General features: G+C 35.1%; 1 protein-coding gene across 4 annotated transcripts in view; it reads right to left on the bottom strand.

Annotated features, from left to right (window-relative positions):
- The window catches only part of VTA1 (vesicle trafficking 1), a 64,094-nt gene that overhangs the window by 22,463 nt on the left and 16,129 nt on the right, over window positions 1-25,502 (bottom strand). For all 4 annotated transcript variants that reach the window (XM_026504914.4, XM_044386379.3, XM_057311009.1 and 1 more), the window contains 4 exons: window positions 22,191-22,285; window positions 19,346-19,473; window positions 18,163-18,238; window positions 1,510-1,618 (listed from right to left, as the gene is read on the bottom strand). In XM_026504914.4, the coding sequence (XP_026360699.1) occupies window positions 1,510-1,618; window positions 18,163-18,238; window positions 19,346-19,473; window positions 22,191-22,285 (408 nt within the window). The remainder of the gene's footprint in view (window positions 1-1,509; window positions 1,619-18,162; window positions 18,239-19,345; window positions 19,474-22,190; window positions 22,286-25,502) is intronic.

Consider the following 25,502-nt stretch of genomic DNA (forward strand, 5'->3'; position numbering starts at 1 on the left):
TCAGTATCAGGCAATCTTTTAATAGAATTTGCTATAGTAACAGATCTAAGGAGATGCATTAGGCTGGTATCAGCCAACTCCGGCCAACAGGTTGGCTGCCTATTTTTGTAAGTAAAGTTTTACTGGAACAGAGGCTCATTTGATTACATATTGTCTGTGGCTACGTTTGCACTACAAGAGCAGTTGAGAAATTGCCACAAAGACCTTATGACCTAGAAGTCTAAAATATTTACTATCTGACCATTTAAGAAAAAGTTCACCAATTCGTGCATTCAATGATCATTTTCACAGATGCCCAAAATTTGCATAACAAAATGCAAGGATCACCTAGAATTTTAATTCAGAGTACAGTGATTGTTCTCCTAACAATTTCCTGTATGTCTAATCAATAAAAACAAGTAAGTGAAAAATGTCCTTCCTTTTCTTTCCAATTACACATTAACTGAAAGGTGAAGCAAAATGATACTTTTTCATGATTTAATTTTATAAAACTACTTATTATGTAATGGTGAAACTTTCATCTATTTATTTATTTATTTATTTATTTAAGATTTTATTTATTTATTTGACAGAGATAGAGACAGCCAGCGAGAGAGGGAACACAAGCAGGGGGAGTGGGAGAGGAAGAAGCAGGCTCATAGTGGAGGAGCCTGATGTGGGGCTCGATCCCATAACGCCGGGATCACGCCCTGAGCCGAAGGCAGACGCTTAACCGCTGTGCCACCCAGGCGCCCCAACTTTCATGCATTTATTAAGTCAAAACAAAACAAAACTCAGATGCAGAAGTGTCTATATTACCAATTGTATAAAAAAAGGAGGACATGTATTCCTCTTTATTTGTAAATTCGTAAGAAATCATCTGTAAAGGGACACAGAAAACTAAAAAAAAATAGTACTTATTTGGGTTTTGGTAGAAGCTGGCCAAATGAGGGATATGGTGGAAACGAGAAATTCACTTCATACTTTTTATATCCTCTATAAATTCTGAACCATGTGAATGTACTACCTACCCCTCTGACAAAAATAACTCACCTCAAATAGATACGTAAAAAATAATAGTGTTCTATGGGTAGTAAGGAGGGCACATATTGCATGGTGCACTGGGTGTTATACGCAACTAATGAATCATTGAACTTTACATCGGAAACCGGGGATGTACTGTATGGTGACTAACATAATAAAAAAAATTAACAAACAAACAAAGAAAATAGTGTTCTTTGTGGTTTGGAAATATTTTATAAATTGTAAATGGATTACCTGTTCTATGTAAGAATGAAATCTGATTACAGGTAGGAGGAGATGGCCAAGCCATCTTGTTGACAAAGACAGACAGTAGAGCAGTTTGGCCCTAATCTCACCCTGTCCTGAAATTTATTTTACCCCTTATTTTCATGGATTTTGGACCTGATAGGACAAACAAAAATTACAGTTTCTTCCAAAAACCTTGGATAATATTCTGAACAACTATCATTCTACTAAATCATTTTACTTAAATAAATAAATACATACCATTATCTTCTTCAATTCCAACAGGCCCTGCTTGAGGAGTCTCTCCATTCTTTAAACAATTATGGATATATGTTGCCTTCCACCTTGCATACTTCCTGTGTTTCACATTCTAGAAGGAATATTTTTATATCAATATTAAATTGCAGTAAGAAGTCAAATAAAAATATACATTTATGATAACCTATATGGTATTTCTGAGATAAAACCCATTTTTGCATATTATATCTCTGAAACAATCTGGAAATCTCCACATCCTACCACTAGATTCTACCAACTGTCTAGGGCTCAAAAGACCATAAAAAGCTATGTTCCTCAAAACATGCCTAGTTCTCTCTTATGATTCTGTACTTCAGAAAAGGTCTGCAATGGAAATACGGGAGTGTCCTTCAGCAAAATTGGTAACTCTTATGCACAGGGGAGAACTAGGCTAAATGGAATTCTAAAATTAAATATAAAAGATAGTAACAGTAGATTGAGCTATTTCCACCAAAGAGGAAAATATTGTACCAATCTATGAAAACACATTTGTGAAAACAAAAGGAAAACTAAGATGATGCAGTGGTTAAAACAAACACTAGACAGATAGTTAAGCAAACGACCTTTTAACTCATAGCAAGCTATTTACCAGCTCTGAATCTCAGTTACCTCAATTCCAGAAAGGGGAAAATAATACCTCACGGGGTTGTTGTAAGAACTGAAAATATCAGTGAAGAACCTGCTAGTTGCTTTTTCCTCTTTTCTGCCTTAAAATTGATGCTACACACTATAAAATTAAGACAAAAATTTACTTTAAAAATATAAAAAAACAAAATCTGTTAGAATTTTGGAGGGGTTAGTAATTTTCAGTTTATATTTCAATCGACCTTTATGACACTCACGGACCAGTGGTACTGGTATCAACTGGCAGCTTGTTAGAAATGCAGAACCTTTAAACACATCCCAGACCTCATAAATCAGAACCTGCCCTACAACAAGATCCCCAGGTGATCTGTATGCACATTAGATTTTGAGATCAGACACTTTTCATTATATTGAAAACAACCGTAATGCGCCTTTTGCAAAGACTCACTAAGTCATCAATAATTACAAATACAGCATACAGCACAGATACTTAGTGGAGTATTTTATGCAAAATTATCTAGATACTACTACAAATAAGTATTTGGAAACCTAAAAGAAGTAACCCCCAAATTACTGAATTTGTATATTTAATTTCCCTTTTCTTATCAAACAATCCTCTCCTATATTCCACTAAAAACAACTTTTCTACATTGATTTCCATTTTCTTCCAGCTATGATTATGATTTATTCTACTTCACAAAGAAGCTTTTCAAAAGAAGCATCCATATTTAACATTTTCACTTCTTCACCAGTTAATTCACTCTAGATAGAAAAATGTTTCTTTCATTTGGTTCTTATTTTCATCACATAAAAGGTCAGAGAATTCAATGTGCCATGCCTTTCAATGGCAGTGAGCCCACCTGTACCAGCCCCCACCTCACTTAAGTTGTTAGTTCACTTAAGGAATGTGCTCAATGTTACCAAAAGCCCTCTCCACGTTGGCAAATCCAACAGACACTTGTAGGCATCATCTCACCAAACCTCTCAGCAGCATATAAAACATCAAACTACGCCAAACTCTGTGAAACATTCCCTATTACTGGTGTTTGAGACACTCTTGTTCTCCTGCTTTCCCTATTTTTGGCTACTAATCCTCTATCTCATCTCCAAGTAAATTTACACACCCAGTCCTAGCAGATACTGTAAATGGGTAGGCTCAATCAATGGATTCATATGCAATTTTAAATATGAATTATGTTTCTATATAATTAAATACTAGGAAAGTCACTTACTCATGAAGGGAATTACTTCAAATTTCCAGTGATTTAAAGTTTCCCTATCTTTGGGAAAACCTAAGATACAGATAACTTCAACATGTTTAGGCTTCATAAATAATTGCTATTAGTTAAGGCGTTCAGATAGGCAATAGATATAATAGATATAAAGCAAGTCAATACATTGACTTCTGCCCTTAGAGAGCTGATCATCTTGTTATGGATATAGATCTAAAACACAAAAGAATATTACTATAAAAATACAGTACATAGAAAGTATTGGACTTGTTTCTTTAGTAAGTTCATAATGGACAACTGATAAAATAAATAGTACTTCAGCTTGGTCTTACAGGATGGGTATGACGGAAAGTAGTAGTAAGACTATTCTGGGGAGAAGTAAAAGAATGAGCAAAGACAGAAAGGCAGAAGTAAATGTTTAGAGAATGAAGGTGAATAAGTAAATTTGTCATGGGTGGAAGATACATATTAGGGACTAATTGGATAAATAAGATAAATCCAAGACAGGAGTAAAGCTGTGGACCAACATCTTTACCATACCCTACAGGTTATGAAGCACTTAAAACATTTTTCTCTTACTTGGTCCCCACAATAACCTTGAAATTTAGGCAGGTCACATTTTACTCCAAGGCTCTGAGACATTAAAAGACTGGGTCAATGTAAATACAGTTTAACCTCACATTCAAGGTCTTTCCACATTGTGGATACTGTTACCGTCTACTCTATTTCCTACTATCTCCCCTCATTCCAGATGAGATTCTGTCTCACCTGCAGTCTTTTCTCATGCTAGTCTTCCTATGAACATGGCTTCCTCTTCTGACAAGTCTTCTTAGGCTCAGTTCAAATCTTTACTCTCTTATCAACCTCCCTGACGACTAGCAAGTGAATTCATCATTTATTCAAGTCAGTTACAGATGCTAAGTGTTGGGGATAACAGGATGAACAAAATAAGTCTGGACTTTAGAGTTCAAATTGAAAGCAACACAATAATTTCCATCACTAAATGTGGCATCTGTATTACCTGAAGTCTATGATATTTTCTTCACCTTTCTCTCTTAGGATTCTGCAATTCCATTATTATAAATATGAGGAAATGGAAGTACAAAACTAAATGACTTACCCAAGGTCACACTATTTTGCAGTGAAGCTATCCACTCAATTCAGGGCTACCCTAATAAGCTATAATTAGCATACTACAATTTGCAACTCAGGTGGAAATATATGAAATAAGGTAAAACTGGCTTTAAAAGGTCAGCTACTTAATGCATATTAATGTAGGCTATAATTTCGTATACATAAGAGGACCCTTTTGAAAGAAAATGAATAAATTGCTTAGGAAAGTTTAATTTGCCTTCTTTTGGGATCTTTAAAAATAGTACTGATTATTCTTGGCCCAAAATAATTTAACACCGTCTAAAGACTAAGTTTGGTTAAGTTGTATTGTGATAACTTTAGGATGTTCCTTCACTACTAATTTCATGGTAAAAAATAGTATGAAGATGTTTAAACCACGTTGGGTTCCTTCATTAGTATGTGAAGTTTACAAACGTTACTCTAACCTAAGATGGCTTCATTTTAGTAAATACATTTTTACAAAATTTCCCCAGAGCAGATAAATCAATACAACCATTTATTTTCTTATTACACACTATTTACAAGACACCCCCGCTAACTGGAGCTTATACTTCACAGAAGATTTTGGCAGTGGTAACTCAAAATTAATTTGCCTTTTGATTTTGTTCTCTTTAAAATAAAGGATGCTAGATATCAAAGAATATTTGAAGAGGAAAATTTCAAGATGTCAATATTTTTGAGATCTTTTAACTTCTTTTGGCTGATTAGACATCCTTTCTGGGAAACAGGAATTACAAAAAGAACTTTTACTTTTGTCTCTGGCCTCTAAGTTCCTGTTTTGTAACTGGATTGATGAGAATCACTGACAACTGCAAATTTTGGCCAGGAGAGTCAGCAGTGGTAAGAATTTTCATTTAATTTTTAAATCACGTGCACTTGCTACACTGAAGAATGACTGGTTAGCAAACACCAAACACAGGTTACCGCAGGGGTTCTCAAACCCCTGGTGCATGTAAGAATCACATCAGGATATAATAAAAAAAAATAAATTCTTAGCCCAAACTATGGAAAATTTGATGAAAATCATTTACTACTGCCATGAAAAAAAGTCACTTTGCAAGAAAATGCTCCCATTCTTCCTCTTGGATTTTTGTCTTGAACCCACCTAGTCAAGTTTTCATCCCCAACATACACTACAATTGCTTTTGTCAAGGTTACAGATTACTTCTCTCTTGCAAAATCCAAAGCTTAGAGGTCATCTTACTTGACTATCAGCATGAAAAGTTGAGCACTTCCTCCTCCTGGCAATGTCCTTTCACTGGGTTTCCTGGTTATCAAGGTCTTCTGGTTTTCTTTGCCTTGCTGGGTGCTCATGATTCTATTTATCTACAGGGTGGAGAACACACTGCAGGCTTCAGTTCTTGGACTTCCCCTCTTCTACCACTTTACCTGGGCAATCTCATCCAGTATAACGGTTTTAAATATCACCTTATGCTGCCAACTCCCAAATTCATATCTTCTGCTCAGCTTTCTCTTGTGAACTTTCAATTCACCTCAACGTTTCACTTGTACGCTGAGAGTTCAAAGCGTTCAAAGTTCAACACCAACGTCTGATCCTCTCCCACTAAATTTGTTCTTCCATGTCAGTAAATGGCAACTTCATTCTTGCCGTTTTTCAAGCCCAAACCACTGGAGTCATTTTTAGTTCTCTATTTCTCTTACAATCTACCAACAAATCTTTTAAAGTCTGTCAGCTCTCCATTCAAAATATATTCAGAGTCCAACTATTTCTCATCACCTCTTCTCCTGCAAATTCTGGTGTGAGCCAGTATTACTTCTCACTTTGATTATTTAAAAATGAACTAATGGGTCTCCCTATTTCCATCCTTGACCATTAGAAAGAAAGACTTTTTATTTTATTTGTTGATGAAGTACTTTAAAAATAGCACTTAAGTCCCATCAATTTCTCACCCTCACCACCTATCAATCTCCTCTCTCACTCTAGATTCAACTACACTATCTTCAATGATACTTCTTAAACTTGAACAGACCCTCTTTACGATATCTCAAAAGGTTTGCACTTTGTCTTGCGTCTTCCTGAACATTTTTACATTTCATTCCCTTATTTTCTTCAAGGCATTGCTAAAATGTTGCTTCTCAGTGAAGCCATCCCCATCCACTCTACTGAAATGAACCTTCCTATCTCTATGCTGAGTTTCACCATGGCACTTATCAAATTATTAACAAATTACAGTTAACAAATTATTAATTTGTTCCCTGTCCCCACCAGAGGACTGGGATTCCCATGAGGGAAGGGATTTTATTCATTGTCACATTACTTGTGCTTAGAACCATGCTTGATGTATCGTAGAGCTTAATACAATATTTGCTGATGAAGGAAAGGATAGTAGATTCTGGGAATCCATCTTTTTTTAAAATCAAATAACCCAAATGATTCTGAAGGTGGTTGTCTTGGAACCATACTTTGAAAAACACTGAACTGGAGTACAACATTTTTCCTAATGAATAAATGTGAATATTACACTTGTACACAGTTTTGACTTAGGCTCGCAAAGAAGGGTCAGTGGTTAGAGTTGAGGGTGTCTGTGAAACCCTCTCAATTATATGCAAAAATGCAATACATAAATGCATCGGAGAGAATCCACAGTTTTCATAACATTTCAAAGCAGTTAATGATACAAAAGAAAGGACTTATCTCCAACTTGGTGGTAACATCAAAGATAATACTTTTATATTCTTAGTCCCTCAATTCCCCCAAATATAGTATACAAACAAGGGGTCTGTTAAACTCCCAGAACAATGGACAAAATACAATGAGAAATGCTTGAAAAATATATATTCAACAAATTTATTACCACAATGACTCAAATACTGAAGTATTTATAGTCAGAAGTTACGTGTTTTTCCTAATGGAGATTTATTCAACATTTAAAAAATACATAAAATAATATATATATCTATAGTTCTGTTAAGTAACTTTTTATTTTATACCGTTTTATCAATCATAGAAAAAAGTTTTACAAAGAGTACGAGATACTGCCATATACTTTTCAGATTCCCCAAGTTTACAGTTTTATTGATCCAATAATATACACATATTTATGCATTATTAATATGCAAACTGCTTATTTATATATGCATTTTTTCTGTATCATTTAGGATTAAGTTGGAAGTCACTGTGCCTCTTACCCTTTCTTTACGCATTTTCTAGGATCCAGGACAATCTCATACACAAGGGTTACTAAAATCAGGAAATTTAACACTTTTACAAGAATACTCTCTGATCCACAGTTCCAACAAATTCTGTCAATTGTACCAATAGTGTCCCCAGTAGTTATTTCTCCCTTGGGTTAAATAATTTAAGAAGTTTGCATTATTCAGTTGTCATGTCTTTTTAGTTTTTAATCTGAAACAGCCTTTGTTAATGTTTCTTGACCTTAACATTACAAAACAAAAATAAAAACAAAAAAAACCCAGCCTAGTTGTAAAACATCTATTTTTTAGGATTTATCTGATGTTTCCTCATGATTAGGTTCAGGTTATGCATTTTTAGCAGGATTAGCACTGAAGTGATGTTTGTCTTTCTCACTTCGCCTTATTAGAAGTCATATGGTATTGGCTGGTCCCAATACTGGTTGTGTCAGGTTTGATGACTTGGTTAAAGTGGTGTCAGACAGCTTTCTACAGTAGAAACTTACTATTCCCCCTTTAAAATTAATAAGCAATTTGAGGGAAGACATTAGAGACTAAAGTAAATATCCTGCTCTTCATCAAACTTCCCACCTATTAGTTTTAAGCCCCATTAATGATTTCTACCTCCATCATTATTTCTGTATTTATTAGAATTCTATTTTAAAGGGGATTCTCTATTTTTCTATTATTCATTCATTCATTCATTCATGTATTTCTCTGTATGTTTCAGACCCACTGATTCTTATTTTATTTGATGAGTTTTCATCTATTACTATCATTCCTTATTTTGATGCTCAAACTGTCCCTGACAATTTGACATGGGACAGTGGAAACACTTTCCAGCTGGCTTCTGGATCCTTCTGACATGTCCCCAAGACCATATGAAGATTTTACTTTCTGGCACAAGACAAAGGTCCAATTCATCTAGTACATTTCCTGACCCAGTCCTAAATTCAGCCTTTTCTGTAAGAGTCCTGGTTCCTTTCATAGCTGAATGGTATTTAGAACCCAAAATCAGACACTGGGGTGCTCTCACTGCTATTGGTGCATCACTGCTTCTAGGTCCCTTCAGTACGGAGATATAAGAATTAAATTTTATGTGCATGTATACACTCATCTACATATGTATGCTCTATGTATATATACAAATATACATACTATACATATATACAGTTATAGCATACATACATACTACCTATGCTACTACATAATCACTATACTACCACATGTATCTACTTTGTTCTATTTATCTAATATATTTAAAAGTATGAATAATATAGACATATCCAATTCCAATCCAACACCATAATCCAATCTAGTCTTCTCGCATCCTACTGTAATTCTTTCCCCATAAGTGAGAAACCTAGTTCTCTCAGTGTATTTACTCATTTGCTCAATCCTAGAATACAGAGTAAGCAGTTTTAGAATTGCCAACCCAACAGCATTAAGAAAAATCAAACCTACAAAAAACAGTTCAATATTTAATTTTTTGCAGTAATACTATACCTTGAGATGCATAAATCTTGTGTATAAGTTAGGTCGTTCTGACAAATAGATATACCTATACAAAATATATTCCTATCAAAAATATAACACTTCTAGTTCCCCAGAAGGTTCCTTTATAACCCTTTTCAGATCAATTTGTTCTTGCACCATCCCCGCCCAGATACAAATCCTAACTTTTTCAATAGAATAAATTTGTATATTGGAGTATTTTGTGTGAAGGGAATCAGTTTGTATTATTTGAGTCTTCTTTTGCTCAGCATAATCCCTTTAAGATTTATCCATGTTGTAGGGTGTATCAGTACTACCTTTTTAGAATTCAGTACAGCACAATTCATTTATCAAGTCCTCTGTCAGTAGACATCTGGGATGTTTCCAGCTCTGGGCTATTATGAATAAAGTTCCTATTAGCTCTCCTGAACAAGTCTTTTTCTGGACATAAGTTTCATTTCTCTTGGATAAACACCAAGGAGGAACTGCTGGGTAAAAGGGTAGGTGTATATTTAACTTCACAAAAATCTGCCAAATCTTTTCCCAAAGCGGTTATACCATTTATCATTTTCACCAAGCAATGTATGAAAGCTCTTGTTTTTCCACATTCTAGCCAATATTTGGCCAGTCTTTATTAACTACTGTTTTTAAACTACTTATTCTAACGACTGAGGGAGTGTTAACATCTCAAACTATGATTATGAATTTTTCTGTATTTTTATTTCTATCAATTTTTGTTTCATATAAAACTGTTATTATGTGTACATCTATAACTGTAATATCTTGTTGATGAACTGAACCTTTATTGCTATTAAATGTCCCATTTCACCTCTACTAACACATCTTCTTAAAGTTTACTTTGTCTAATATTAATGTGTTCACTTGGACTTTTATATACTTAGTATCTGTGTTGAATATTTTCTAGCCTTTCTTTTTCAAAATATGTGTTTCTGTACTTAAAAGGTGTCTCTTGTAAACAGTATAAAGTTATAGCTTGGTTTTTCAATCTAGTCTGAAAGTCTCTATTTTTAGAGTGTTAGTCCATTTACATTTATAGTATGTATTGATATAACTGTATTCAAATTTGCCAGTTGTTTTACATTAGTCCCATCTGTTTTTGTTACCCTCTCTTCCCTTTTTCTGCCTTCTTTTGGTTTTACCAAATATGTACAGTTATAATAATTTTTACTTAAATAGGCATATATCTTTTAAAGAAATGAAGGAAAAGAGAAAACACATAGCTTTTTAAAAAATGTTATCTACCTACATACTATGTCCAGTGTACTTCACTCCTTCCTATAAATCCAAGTTGCCATCTGGTATCATTTCCTTCAGTCTAAAAAAAAACTTTGTTTCTGCTGTTTTAGTTCTTTAGAGCAGATCTGCTAGCAATGAATTAATTTGCTTGAAAATGTCTTATTTTACCTTCATATTTTGAAGGATAGCTTTGTCTATATAGAATTCTGAATTATGGGGGGGTTTTTTTGCTTGTTTTTCTTTCTTTTTTCTTTCAGTACTTTAAATATGTCAATTTCATTATCATTTTGCCACTTTTTTAAAAAATGAGAAGTCAACCATCCTTCAAAGCACTGTTACCTTGTGTATAATGTACTGTTTGCCAAGACTGCTCTTTCAAGATTCTCTCTTTCGTCACTGAACTTCACTGGTTTGCCTATAATATTCTCAGGTGTGATTTCTTTTTATTTATTTTACTTGGGGTTCACTGAATTTGCTGGATCCAATTTAGAAAAACTACGGTCATTATTTCCTCAAATATCTTTTCTTCTACATTCTCCCTCCACTCTCTTTCTTGGGACTCCAACTGCACATGTTGGACCTCCAAATATGGTAGTAATATATAATGGCTCTCTATTTTTTTTAACAGATTCATGTTAAGTAAGTACATAAAATTGAGTTTAGGATAGTTCCCATTAAAGTTTTCATGTATTTGCTGATGCCCTTTGTAAATATAGCACACTAGACCATTATCCACCTACTAGTAAAAGCAAGAACTCCTGTTTTTTTAAGCATCTACTACTTACTAAAAGCTTTACATACATTTCTCATTTGAAGTCTAGGAGTACTTGACGAAACAGATACTACAATTTTCTTCACCTTATAGACGTGGGAACAGGCTTACATAATTCAAATAACTTACCAAAGTCACACAGTTATGAAGTGGCGTATGGACTTCTGAGGCCAATGCCTGTAGTATTATTAGTCACATTATCTTAACACTGCATGCAAACATACACCACTCATTCACAATTGATTGTTAGGTGCAAGACACTGTTCTTGGCAATCATTACACAGAAATGAATTTAAAGTATGTGGAATTCCTACTCTAGTAAGAGAGACGATCCTCATATTTTTCTGTTATTGTAACTGCTAAGAATGAGACCTTCAGTGTACATACAGTAAGAGCATGAAAACCTAAGGTATGGTGTATGTCCTGAACACATGCTTTTGTAAGCGCATGAATCTTCTCCTGGTCCACCATGGCTTCCTAGGTTATCAATAAGATGTTGCTTAATTCAGAACCTTTCAGTACAAATGGATACTTTAAACAGATTACTTCCTTCCCAACCTGCTGTTCACATACATAATCACTGCAGAGATCTGCAAAGCTGTTTTCTGAGCAGGGAAAGTCAGACTGGTATAAACAGGATTCCCTGGGGGCTTCCAGAGAGGGCTCCAGATCACTGCCAATCAAAATGCGGTCCCAGGCCCAGTGTGCAAACCGTATATGAGTTTGTGACAAGACTGTACAGAAACTGAGAGTATTTAGAAAACAACAAATTAGGCTTGGATTTTACAGGTCTTTTTTTAACTTTTTAAATAATTCAATAATTATTTGTATTTTACAAAACTATCAGTCTGCAACAGAATGGAAATTACAAATTAAAAAAAAACCTGGATGTTCATCACACAGAGTTTGAGAACACTGTTCTGGGCCATAGCATCTGGGGACAAGGTACTTAATTTATTTTCCAGACTCTTGGTTTTCTTACTGTAATTCAGAGTTGTAAAAGGTGAAATAAGGTGTATCTAAATTGTCTAGGCATACTGCCAGGCAAATGGCAGGAGTGAAATGTCTAGCCTGTACTCTATCATTACTATATCATATGTCTTCATGATTAGTTTTTTGCTTTTCTTCCCACATTAGAACACAAGTTCTGTGAGGGCAGAAAAGCACACCATATTCACTTGATTCCCTCCAAATTAGCAGAAACTCAATAGATAAGAATAGTATTATCATCTTTTACCTGTGATTTTTATATTCTTCCTAAATTAGCACTATTAAACCTAAACGAAAGACTACAAAGGAAAAAAGGCAAAATGCTGTCTGCTCCCCAACATGCTGGAAGTGAAACAAACTAAAATACAATAAAAGTCTTTCAACAGTATTGGCCATGAACAGACTGCAAAAGATGCTAAAGGAGGAAAACGAAGTATTTGTTTTGAACATCCCTTGCTTTAAAATACAAAATTAAAAATGTTAATATATATTCTGGTGATTCTAGCCCTAAAACTGGGACACTGATTTCTATATAGCTATAGAAATGCTAGAGGTTTATACAACATATTTAAATACTGAGATGGAATTACACAAGGCACAGTTAAAAGAGTTAAATAGGTATAACTAAAACAGAGATAGAAGAATTAAAAAACAGAATAGTGGCAGGTAAAATATTTTAAAAAACCAATTGTAGACTAAAGAAAATACAGACTTTATTTTTGTGCAACTATGAATAATGATGTGAATTTAAAAGGAAAAATAACAGGAAATAACCAAGAAAAATCCTGTGAGTAAATGAGAGCTAGTACATTTTAGAAGACTTAAGAAATAAGTTCTGTGTAAACGAGTCTGAACATCATCTCCACCTACAGATAGAAAAATGAAAAGCTGAACTGTAGCAACATCTGAAACATCAACTATCAGCCATTGTTTTTTACTCTGAGATTTTACTCAGGGTGAAAATTTACACTCAGTGCCAAAGAAGATGTAAGAGTAGAATGAGACAAAGTCCCCTCTTGCAAGGACTTGTGCTATAATTTATTCCAAAATATAATCTATAAAACTTAAAGCAATATATTATAGTATAATATTCATACTCTAGAGGTGGAACAGTTGAGAGAATGGGCAAGAGTAATGTAACAGACTCGAAGAGAAGGTAAGGCTTAGGCAAGCAGGCTAAACACACAACAGTTATTAATGGTAGAAACCGAACAGCAGTAAGGAGACTGGTCTGACGAACATGAAACAACATAAAAGAGGATTGGGAAGAAGTACCACAGGCAGGAGCCTGGACTTGCAATGCCAGAAAGTGTTACAGTAACAGAGGAAAATATATTGTAGAGAAGAAGAAGCCCAAATAGGAAAATAAATTAGGTAAACTGCAGTCATACAGCTTGTGAACCAGTGGCCTAGTAAAACAACAACAAAAACAAAAACAACAACAACAAAAAAACTAGAATGCTAACTAAAAAATAATTTAATTAGAAGATTCAAAATCTTCACATACAAATGTCATACAGAAGGCCCCAGGTGTTCAGCTTGCCCACTCCCCACGCTGCAATGCTAGCTTTCTTCTCCCTTCCTCCTACTAGAAATTTGTTCTGTGTGATCGTATTTTCAGTGGGTCTACTTTTTACTTTCGTTTATACAACCTCCTATAGAGTTTTCACCCCTCCTTTTGTATCTTCTAGCCGAAAACTATTTTTGTCTCTCTCCTTTTCTTTTTCTGTTTGCTTTTTCATCTTTGTCTTTTGTTCCTTTCCCATCACCTCTCCCCCGTGTGGAATATATACTCCTAGAGACTGGTGGAGCTGCAGAGGGCCTCAGAGACCTACTCATCCAGGCTTCCCACCTTACAGAAGAAAAACCAAGTCCAAAGAAGTAAAATGATTTCTTGGTTTAGAGTTCAGTGGGGCTTGCCTCTGACAATCACTCTCTCTTTCCTTTTAAAATAAATTTCAGAGCTGATAGCGAACAAATGAGTATTTTAAAAACTTTAGAAAACGTTAATTTAAAAACCACCATTCCCTTGTTCATCAAGACGATAAAATTAAAGAGTATTTTAAAATACACAAAAAATTACGAGACAATTATAATGCCTTTCCCCTCCCATTTTCTGTTGTTAAAGATTTTAGTGTTTCTCAAAAGAGCGCTCTTTGAGAAGCAAGGAAAACAACTATTTTTGAGGAATGTTTTAGCTTTGTTAAGAAGCTCTGGTGTATTCTGTAGTTAAATGCAGCACTATACTTACCTTATAAATGAATGAATAAGTTATAGAGTCCTGAACTATACCCACAGGAGGATATATTTAAAAAAAAAAAAAATCTGCCTACCTGAAATCCTTAAACTCATTCTTTTCCCACCTTTCTGTTTCCTGTCTGTGTCTCTGCTAGTGTTTTCCAAGTACAGGATGTAACTATAGTGGAAGCGGAAAGGAGGGAATGAGTTAAAACTGCTAAATGATTTGAGTGACCAGTTTATACCCACAGTTTTTAAACAGCTCATCTTTTTAATAGTTATTTTGAAGTAAAAAATGTTATAAGAGTTTGTGCCTTGTTTTAGGCATATCAGGCTTAAATCACAAGAAAATAAGTACAAGCCCTAGATTTTCTTAAGACAGCAACGAGGACCTACGGGAAAGGGTTGATGCCCATCACCATCCTGGTCATCTATACCAAAGACAAGCTGGTAAATCACAGCTAGAAAAAACAACATTAAAGTAAGAGAAAAAAAGAATTTGTAACTAGGCTGACAAACTGGTTGGCCTAGGGATTATGTTAGTGGCAGATCAACAGTCTCACCCATATTTTACTTTCCTTGTTGGCTGACTTTATGTATTAAGTCAACCTTAGTTCACCGGCAAGTCAGTTCGTAAGTCATGTAAGGATAAGATCACTGTATGATACTGAATATGAGAAGCATCAGCACTGTATGTCAAGCAGTTTGTAAATTTTGATATACACAACTTTCACTGAATGTCCAAATTTTGCACGTTATAACCGACATGTGTAAATTAGTGAAAAGCACCTACAGATCATTAAACACTAATTGTGCATACACACATTCCTTGATTGAAATATGCATGACTTACATGGTGACTTACATGATGAAGACCCAAGGAATAACCTCAACCCAATCAAATAACAACAAGAACTTCCCTTTCAGGCTGGCCTTAGAATGCCTAACTTCTTTTCTCTGTACCATTTCAGACCCTTCCAGCTAGCTGGGTCCTTTAACCACCAACACAGATGCTATTTCCTACTGTAGTCTAGTACCAGGCAAGGCAGAAGAGCTCAGGTAGCAGGCTGGGTGGTGAGACAGGGAAAGAAAAGAGTGCCAACATTCTGGGAAAATGACCCTTTACTCTGTTCCTACATACATCCTTTAGCATCCTCAGTCTCTAAACAATCTCACCCACTCCTTTGGAAGCCCTTTCCTTTGCCCTACTCAGAGTCCTGCCCTAGTTGCAACATTTGAGTAACTAAGGAAGTTGTTCTTTGTTAAGGATATGTAAATATAAACCTAGACTTTTTTCTGAAATGCAGATGAACCTCACGCTAATTATGTGTGCAGGTTACCTATGTATCTTTTAAATCAGAAAAAAAAAAAAAAAGCAAAACCTGCATTACTCAGTTAAGACTTCTAAACATTTTGTTTTTCCTGTATCTATTACTTTACCTATTATCTGGGGTCCTCGTGGTTGGCATCTGTAAGTTCAAAGGACCCTGGTCTTCCTTCTGAGATAGGGGAGCAGCTTCCCTAAGTAGGAGCAGGTGGGAGGAGGCAAGGAGTAGCCCTCTTGGAAGTACTGCGCAAATGGATCTGCTACTCTGTCACTCTGCTGTATCATAATCTTCTCTGATATCCTGAGTATCTCCGCTTCTTTATTTCTGTATTCACGTCTTCCTCTTGCATTTTCAATGTAAGTGTTTACCAGGATGTTTACTTGACCATCTTCTCTTTCAAAACTGTCCTCTTACGTGAGGGTGTGTCTAATCTAACTTGAATTGTCATCTCTGCTTTTCAGATTTCTAGTCTTATTTCCAAGAGTCTCATGCTGATTTATTTCTGGATGCCATACCTACACCTCAGATTTTACAATCTGTCTGCACATACTATTTTTCCTCAAATAAAAAACCCACCTTGTACAAAGTTCTACAATAATCATTAACTACTTCTTTTGTCAAATGACTTGTAGTTCTTCCTCAGCCTAAGCCTAGTTCATTCCACAGATTCCTATCACAGAAAGCACACCAGAATATAGTTCTTTATTCAAAAAACCCACTAAATGGGGCGCCCGGGTGGCTCAGTCAGTTAGCGTCTGCCTTCGGCTGAGATCATGATCCCAGAGTCCTGGGATCGAGCCCAGCATTGAGCCCTGTACTGGGCTCCAGGCTCAGCCGGGAGCCCGCTTCTCCCCCTCCTTCTGCCTCTCCACCTGCTTGTACTGTCCAATTAATAAAATCTTAAAAAAAAAAAAAAATCCACTAACTGAAGGTTCCAGGCCTTTTATTGTCTGTCTGATCTGTCTTACGACTTATTTTTTTAATCTGAACTCATTATTCTCCTTCACCCTACCTGGTACTTTCTAAAACCATACGAACTATCTAAAACTTCAAAGAGGACTAGTCCATCATCATGTTTAAACCACTTCTGTATCTTCAAGTAGCTAGCATAGTGCCACACACCAGAAAAAGAGGAAAAAGAACTCCAAATCAGTCATAACACAAGATGGGAGTAGAGAGGGAGCTAAACAGAGTGGATTCACAGGGCCTTCAGAATACAAAAAAAGGTATAACCACTGGGAAGCATTTTAGGTTTCATGCTCCAGGTCTCAGTTTTCTCTTATACTACTCTGTCTCAAGGCAACTAGAAAACATGACTTTTCAATGGGCATTGCCCCATACCCTAGAGGGTGTTTTAGAAATATCTGGGGGTGGTTTCTGGTTAGCAGAATGATTGGGAAATGCTGTGAGGGCAACGCTGGGGATGCTTGATGTTTTGAAACAAAAGGGACAGTCCCACATAATAAAAAATTGTTCTTCACTGGGCACAACCTTGAAATGTCCTACACATCTCTTTTGCAGTAATGCAAAAACCTAGCTTATAATCATCAAGCCCAGAGTCTAACTTTGTTTTAAACATAAAAAATTTTTTGCAGTTTTGCTGTATTGTTTATGAAAATGTAAACATCTCATACATAGATTATACTTTGCTTTGTTTGGAACTTCACTATGAACTGCTCATCATTTAGGAAAAAATCATGTCACAGAAAGCAACACTCTTCATAAATTTCAAATCACTAATATAACATGCCTTTATCAGCTTCATTTGTAGCTCTTTTTTTCTTTCTATTTCAGATTAATATCTCCTCTCTCAAAAAACACATTTTCCATGCCAATGGTAAAGCATGCTACAGTGAAAACAACACTGAATTCAGAGCAATAAACTGTTTGTCACTTAGCCTCAATTTACTCGTGTATAAAATGAATATATGCTCTACTTATCTTAGAGGTTATGAAAAACAAAATGCTAAAATGGATATGAAGTACCTCAAAAATATCAAGTTCTATGTATACTTTACAATAAAACAAATCAAAATATTTGATTAAAAATGAAATAAGAAAACGAAGTCCTAAAAGCCCCTGCCTCCAATTATTTACCAAATAATAGTGTAGAAATTTAATAGCATACAGGAATAGTAATATTTAAGCACTTAATAAAATCAAACCCTAAACTTGTGCTGCCCAACAAAGTAGCTGTGCATTTGCTAACTGTAAAATTCACACTAGATTTAAGGAACTTACTATAAATATATTATTAAGAATTATTTCATCTTACTTTACAAATGTGGCCAGTAGAAAATTTAAAATTACATTTTTTGTTTATACTACATTTCTGACAGGCATGCTGCTCTAAGGAAGAAATGCAATTACAAAACTCATAAAGAGCAACAATATTGAGCTTAGGCTAACAAAACAATAAAAAATGTACACTCACTTCATCAGTGAGTTCTCCAAACACTGTTATGACATCTATTAAAAGACTTGCAGTATAGAAGGACTTGATCATGTTTCTAAAAGAGAAGAGAAAACTGGTTTAGCTAAATGAAAAACATTAAGCTGCAGAATTAGTCATATAACTGTAAGAAAAAAAAAATTCCAGTGTTTACAAAAGTACTCTGTAATTAATGTTTTAAATAAAATCAGATTTCAAGAAAACAATGAAGCTCCTTCTGTAATCTGTTATTAGGAGAAAGTAACAACATTCATATTATAAATAAATATACTACAGCAAGGTTTTATAGTATACTTTTTATTAAAAAATGCAAATTAAGAGGAGTGCCTGGGTGTCTCAGTTGATTAAGTGTCTAACTCTTGATTCTGGCTCAGGTTGTGATCTCAGGGTCATGAGATGGAGCCCTGATCCACGCATGGAGTCTGCTTAAAATTCTCTCTCTCTCTCTCGGGCCCCTGGGTGGCTCAGTCGTTAATCGTCTGCCTTCGGCTCAGGTCATGATCCCAGGACCCTGGAATCAAACCCTGCATCGGGCTCCCCACTCAGCGGGAAGCCTGCTTCTCCCTCTCCCATTCCCCCTGCTGGTGTTCCCACTCTCGCTATGTCTCTCTCTGTCCAATAAATAAATAAAATCTTAAAAAAAAAAAAAAAAAAAGATTCTCTCTCTCTCTCCCTCTCCCTCTGTCCCGTCTCCCCCACCCCCACCAGCACTTGCACAGGCCCTAAGGAAAAAAAAAAAGCAATTACAGTGTTATCTAAATCTGTATCAAGCCATGTGCGTTTCTTTGCATTTAAGTATTATTAAAATAATAACAAATCATTTGAATTAGCAGGTTGCGATAATTTAAAAAATCAGTATCATTGTACCAGGCTGTCACTGGCTAAAATCAACTCTTAGATTTTACCAAATGTTAAAGAATGGCCACTTGGAGTATAATTACTGAAAAAATAAATCTACCCTGGCTATTCTTCTGTCAGCCATTTTCTCTAAAAAGACAGGATTATTCTTGTAAACCAAAAATCATTCTTCTGACATTCTACAAGTAATTAAAAAAAAATCTAAATCATTATTCAAGAAGTCTGAAAGTATCCAATGGAAAATTGGATAATTCCAGTTACACAGTAACTAAACTTACAATTTTAATTTTTCTTTTGCTTTACTTACTTATGAAATCGTCCAGCACGATCTTCATTATCTGCATACAAAAACATTTTCAAAGCATAATTCTCCAAATGGGCACAACCAACTATTTCTTGAGTAATAGCTTCATTATCACCCAACTGCTTCTTAAGCTAAAATTAAATCAGATACAAAGTTTAAGATTTTGGACTCACAGAAATGTATGCTTAAATACAAATAATCCTAAGAATCATTTAAAATTTTAAAAATTATTTTACATTCATTTCAGTAAAAGATGTATCAAAGAAATCTCCCAAGAATTGCTCTGCCGCAGCCCAAGGGTTTTTAGAATAAAATCCAGTGTTAACAAAATTTTGAAGAAACACAGTCATGATAACCTGAAAGGATAATTCAGCTCTAAAAATCAAAATAACCAACAATAAAAAGATAACACATCCAACTATCTATGTAAAGCATCAGGTAAATATTTCAAAATAATAGCCAACATACCATCAGGTATCCTAAAAATGGAATTAGGAAAATCTCTAATCATAATGTAAAATTTTAATTTATTCCCATTTCAATTTCTTCTATCAAATATATAAAATATGATTACAGAAATCATTATATCCTAAAATAGTATCGCCCAGAGCATACTGTGTAAAAACACAGATCTAATTCTATAGTATGACATTACAAACTCAGAAAAGGATTACAGAAGTTTTTAAAATTTAGACAAATATATACCTCGTTAACACAATTCACAACTGTAAATTTTTAGTCAGTACATCCTTTTCCTACACGATATTTTAAACACAACAAACTAAAAGTTCCTACATCTTACTCAGACTGTTGTACTGGAATGAAATGGCTTTCTGGAATATTAGATCTGAGTACCACACTACTGTTTAAAAATGGCTTTTCTTGAAAATGTTATAAAGTAAAAAATTAAATTCAAAAAGGCTTCAGGATTCTTCACAAAATCAGCAAAATAAATATTCTCATACAACAGAAATATAAGTTCCAGAAGAGATTTAATGTTGGAATCTAAGGATGTTTTAGCTATGCTTTCCTGAACAAAAACAGGAAAAAAAACCCCACATGTAACACTAGTTTACTATATCCACACCATGAAATACTTTAATTCTAGATCTACTTCTAGAAGTGGATTTAATTTTAGAAAGTCGGAATATGTCACTTCATCTCATCTGCAACATGAAATATCTGGCAGCAAAAACATAATACACTCAGTTCTCCAACTGTAATTAATCTAAACATTACAGCACAGGCAGATGGGATAGACTCACCATGGAACAGATTTATTCTACCCATTATTTTAGGTAATAATAAACTCCTGCTGAGTTCCTTTACAAATGTGATTTTAGACTTCGCTTATTATAAAGAACTATTTTGAGTTCTGTCTTATCCATAAGGTATTTCAGTTATTACTGTTATATTGTGAAATTAATAAAGAAATATATTCTATACAAAGTCTGTTAGCAATATGATTTTATAAATGTACTACTATGTGTGAGACACATTCCTCCTCTCATCCCCTAACCTCACCTTCCAAAAAAAAAAAGAGTACTCAAATTTTTCCTGTTCCTACAGAAGCCACGTTAGAAGCGGAAGGACAGAGAGGCTTCAAGGGCAGCTGGACTGCCATCAGTGGTGCCACTAGGTCCAGTGGGTGGTTAATAGTAGCAATGACAGGGACTCTGGGTCAGAAGGCCAGACATCCATACCAAGTTAGAACCCTACTGCCCATGGCTGTCTAATGTAGCTAGGTTTTAATCTGAATAACTTTCAATATTTATAAAAGCTCTGGGCTATTATAAATGTTTTGATTTTTAATATATCTAAAATTTCATCGCTCTACATATATTAATGCAACTAGTTAAATATTTAGGTTTCTAATTCTCTTGAGCAGGTCACATAACTAATAAAGTAAATAAAAAGCTGTAGCTATCAGGGGCGCCTGGGTGGCACAGTCATTAACCGTCTGCCTTTGGCTCGGGTCATGATCCCAGGGTCCTGGGATCGAGCCCCACATCGGGCTCCCTGCTTGTGTTCCCTCTCTCGCTGTCTCTCTGTCAAATTAATAAAATCTTAAAAAAAAAAAAAAAAAAAAAAGCTGTAGCTATCAATATAACAGACTCGAAGAGATAAATTAATGAGTAGACCCTGACACTTTAAAAGAAAAACCATGACAGCTGGGCAGGGGAGGCACAGGGTGGAGTCCTGATTATTAAGTTGTATTACTATGGCTACCCCTGCCTTCCTGCACCGGCACCCAATCTAACCCATTCAATTTTCCCTGGATTGGTGCCTCTATATAACCTGTAAAATTATACCATGGTTCAAGAAGGTGACTCATACATTAGTCACCTACCACCTTTCTGCTAGCAGGGAAGAATGCCTGGACCATAAAATTATCTTGTCCTGGTACCAAGAGTGAGACAAAGAGTAAATTAGGCATCTGATACCATTCCCTGCATTGTCCCTTTCACTAAATAAATAGCCCATTTCATTATTGTAAGAGCTATTTAAGAACTCCCAAATCAATCATCCATGTGATTGTATGAAGTAGATTAGAAAGGGTTTGTCACTTATGAAAGAACGACTCAAAGGTCATCTATAATAACATCTACAATAGCAAGATATAATGGTATATGCAAAGACACTGAAATCTACTTTAACTTATGCTTACAATTCCCTTAGCAGTAAGATGTAAATAAAAAAAAAAAGTGTCTAGTTTTTCCTCACTTGTAATGACATTGCTTGATGGCTGCCAAGAGGAAGAACTAAAATGGCAAAATACACATCCACAAATATAATAAAATGCCACTTAAACGTCAATCAGGAAATAAATGATCAGCGTTTAACTTACAGCTTCTAACTGATCCATTAGCTTTGATAAAAATTTACGACAGTCAGGAGTTTTACTATCAATCTTCATTCCAGTTTGCATTGCATATAAACGGCCTACAAAGAAAAGAAAAATGAGATGACTTGAACAATTTCCATTACTGAATGTTTAAAATACATGTTCTGTCTAATAAATGATTTAAAATCTAAGTGAATTTAGAAATAAAACTCTGATTTACTATGGATCTTATTTACAAAAATAAAGAACACACAAATATTATCCAAAGAATGTAACAGATTCATGATGATAACAGTTTTTTTGTTTTTGTTTTTGTTTAAACTGTCCTCCAAAACAGATTACCAATATGCAGTTATATCTCCAACATACTGCAAGCACCATTTCCCCAAACCCACAAAAAAAAAGCACAAAAAACAAAAATCAAAACTGGTATTATTGAACTTACTACTCAGTCTCAAGATTTTATGTGATATTTCCTTTTCACTACTAAAAAAGTACTGCATATTTACTGGATAGCTCTATATCCACCTTTATGAATTAGGAGTAGCTATCAAAATAAAAGAAAAAATCTGCCAAATTTTCCATTGCGTTGTTTGCTTTTCAACAAATTGCCTTGTGGCGGTTCTTTATATAATATAAAGGAGGGATATGTTTTTCCCCTCAAACAGCATCTTGTGAACACTATCCCCCTTCCCTGCTTTCCTGTTCTTTTAACAGGTATTCATCATCTACTTATTTATCCACCGGCTCCAACTCGAATTTATTTATTTATTTATTTTTTTAAAGATTTTTTTTTTTTTTTTTTTTTTTTATTCAACAGAGATAGAGACAGCCAGCGAGAGAGGGAACACAAACAGGGGGAGTGGGAGAGGAAGAAGCAGGCTCATAGCAGAAGAGCCTGATGTGGGGCTCGATCCCAGATCGCCGGGATCACGCCCTGAGCCGAAGGCAGACGCTTAACCGCTATGCCACCCAGGCGCCCCTCCAACTCGAATTTAAGCTCTGTGATGATGACTATTTTAGTCTATTTGGTTTGCTGATGTACCCTTGGCATCCAGGATAGTGCTTGGCCTTCAATAAACATTTTCTGAATAGATAAATACATGGATGAAAGAATAGCTCATTCTGATTTAAATGCTACTTTTATCATTCATTATCATATATTAAGCTTCCATGGGATAAAAGGGCCCAATTCTGTATACTGTCTATCCTGCTTCATTAGTCTACTAGCCTATCACCGCTTTATTTACTACAGCTTTGTAACATAGGTTGGTATCTGTTAGTTACTCTCAAGATTTCCAATTATGCCTACTCAATGGTAGCTTCTTTAGAAATGTATTAAGATACACGATACACATTTATTTTGTTTTTAATTTTAAAAGCTTTATCTGAAGAAACTACTTTTTACTACTTAGGCTTTTAGGACTATCTCATATTACAGAGTTTGATGTTTAACTTATTAATGGATTTATTTTCACATATCAAATTTCAGGGTTTGATCCATCTAGTTATTAATGAGAGAAAAAAAAATGGAGTTCCAAAAGTACTGTACAGATTTACATCGCCACACAGTATGAAAAGCATGTTGCTTTTGTTTTCTCTGCACACCAGCAAGCACTGGGTATCACTTTGACCCAAAACCAAATTCTAATTTGAAAAACAAAAAAACCCGCTCATTTTAAATGTCTCTTGCTTTGATAACAAATGTGACCAAATTTCCTTTTCCTTTTTTTAACCAGTCATATTTTTTTTTTAGCAACATGGCTAGGTCCTTTACCCATTTGTCTCTAAGGTTTTAGTCATCTCTCCCCACCCCCACACCTCTTAAAACATGGTTGAACACCTTCTCCTTTTAAACCAGTCACATCTCTTCTGAGCTGTTCAAGATCTGTGCCTGTCTTTGCTCCTTTTCTTCTTATAACTGTGACTGAACTCCCCAACACTTCCTCTTTGTGAGCTGTTCAGGTTTCTTCTCCCAATGTTTTTGTTGCATTTCTTCTTCTACGGTACATCACATGAGCTCTTTGGAAAATAAACATATTGGCTGCAAATATCATGCCATCTTTCACTTTCTTTTTTTCTTTTTTTAAATATTTTATTTATTTATTTGACAGAGAGAGAGAGACAGCCAGCGAGAGAGGGAACACAAGCAGGGGGAGTGGGAGAGGAAAAAGCAGGCTCCCAGCGGAGCAGGGAACCTGATGCCGGCTCGGTCTCAGGACCCTGGGATCACGCCCTGGGCCAAAGGCAGACGCTTAATGACTGAGCCACCCAGGCGCCCCCATCTTTCAATTTCTGAATGCTGTTTTAAAACACAGAGACTTGAAATATTTATGTGCTCAAAGCTATTATTTCCCTGTAAATATTAAGCTTGGAAAAGTTCTTTTATCTCTAAGGGACTAGATACTCAGTTACATGATTTTTCTTGTTTTTCCTATGGTTTTAATTTTTCAAATTTAACTCTTTAACTTGCATTTCCTCTCCTCCACAAGTTACCAGCACCTATCTCAAATACATTTAATAAATGATCCCTCCTTTCTCTAATGATTTTGTGGTTCCCTCTTTAATATATTTTAACTTTTTAAAAAATCATTTTTAAAAGACTTTATTTGAGAGAAAGTGTGCGCACAAGCTGGGGAAGGAGCGGGGGGGGGGGGGGGGGGGAGGACACATGCGGACTTAAGCACTGAGCACAGAACCCAACCTGGGGCTCGATCCCACACCCTGAGATCATTACCTGAGCTGAAATCAAGAGTCCAATGCTCAACCGCCTGAGCCACCCAGTACCCCTGCATATTTTATTTTTTATGTTTCCTGGCTAATTGATTTGCTGAGATCACAGATCAAATGCCATCTCTAGAGCATAACAGTATCTCTAAGTGATAATATGCTTTTTCTTCCCCCAAATTTAATCTTGCTATGTCTTACTGTATTACCAAAATTTTACCAAGAATTTTATATGTTCTTGCACTTATTTTTAAGAGGAAGGCTTCTGCTTAAGAGTAGGCATCAATTCCATGCCAGGTTACTCATATTTCCCCAAATAGAGTCCCTACCCTATGCTATATTGAAACCGTGGCCTTTGGTACCTCCATGATCCCAGGGATTGGCAAGATAACTGGCTAGGATGTGGAAAAGAAAATCTTAGCATTTCTACTGATAATTTTTAATCATTCTTTAAAAATTTCTATGTTTCTGTATCTTTAATAATACATGTATTTTTAGAATATAGTATTTGTATATCAATATGTAAATAATATAGAACTTGCATAATATGTTAGAGATTAATTTCTTTAACTCATATGGATAGGTGAT

This window comes from Ursus arctos, unplaced genomic scaffold (assembly GCF_023065955.2).
Source record: "Ursus arctos isolate Adak ecotype North America unplaced genomic scaffold, UrsArc2.0 scaffold_13, whole genome shotgun sequence".
NCBI classification, from domain to species: Eukaryota; Metazoa; Chordata; class Mammalia; order Carnivora; family Ursidae; genus Ursus; species Ursus arctos.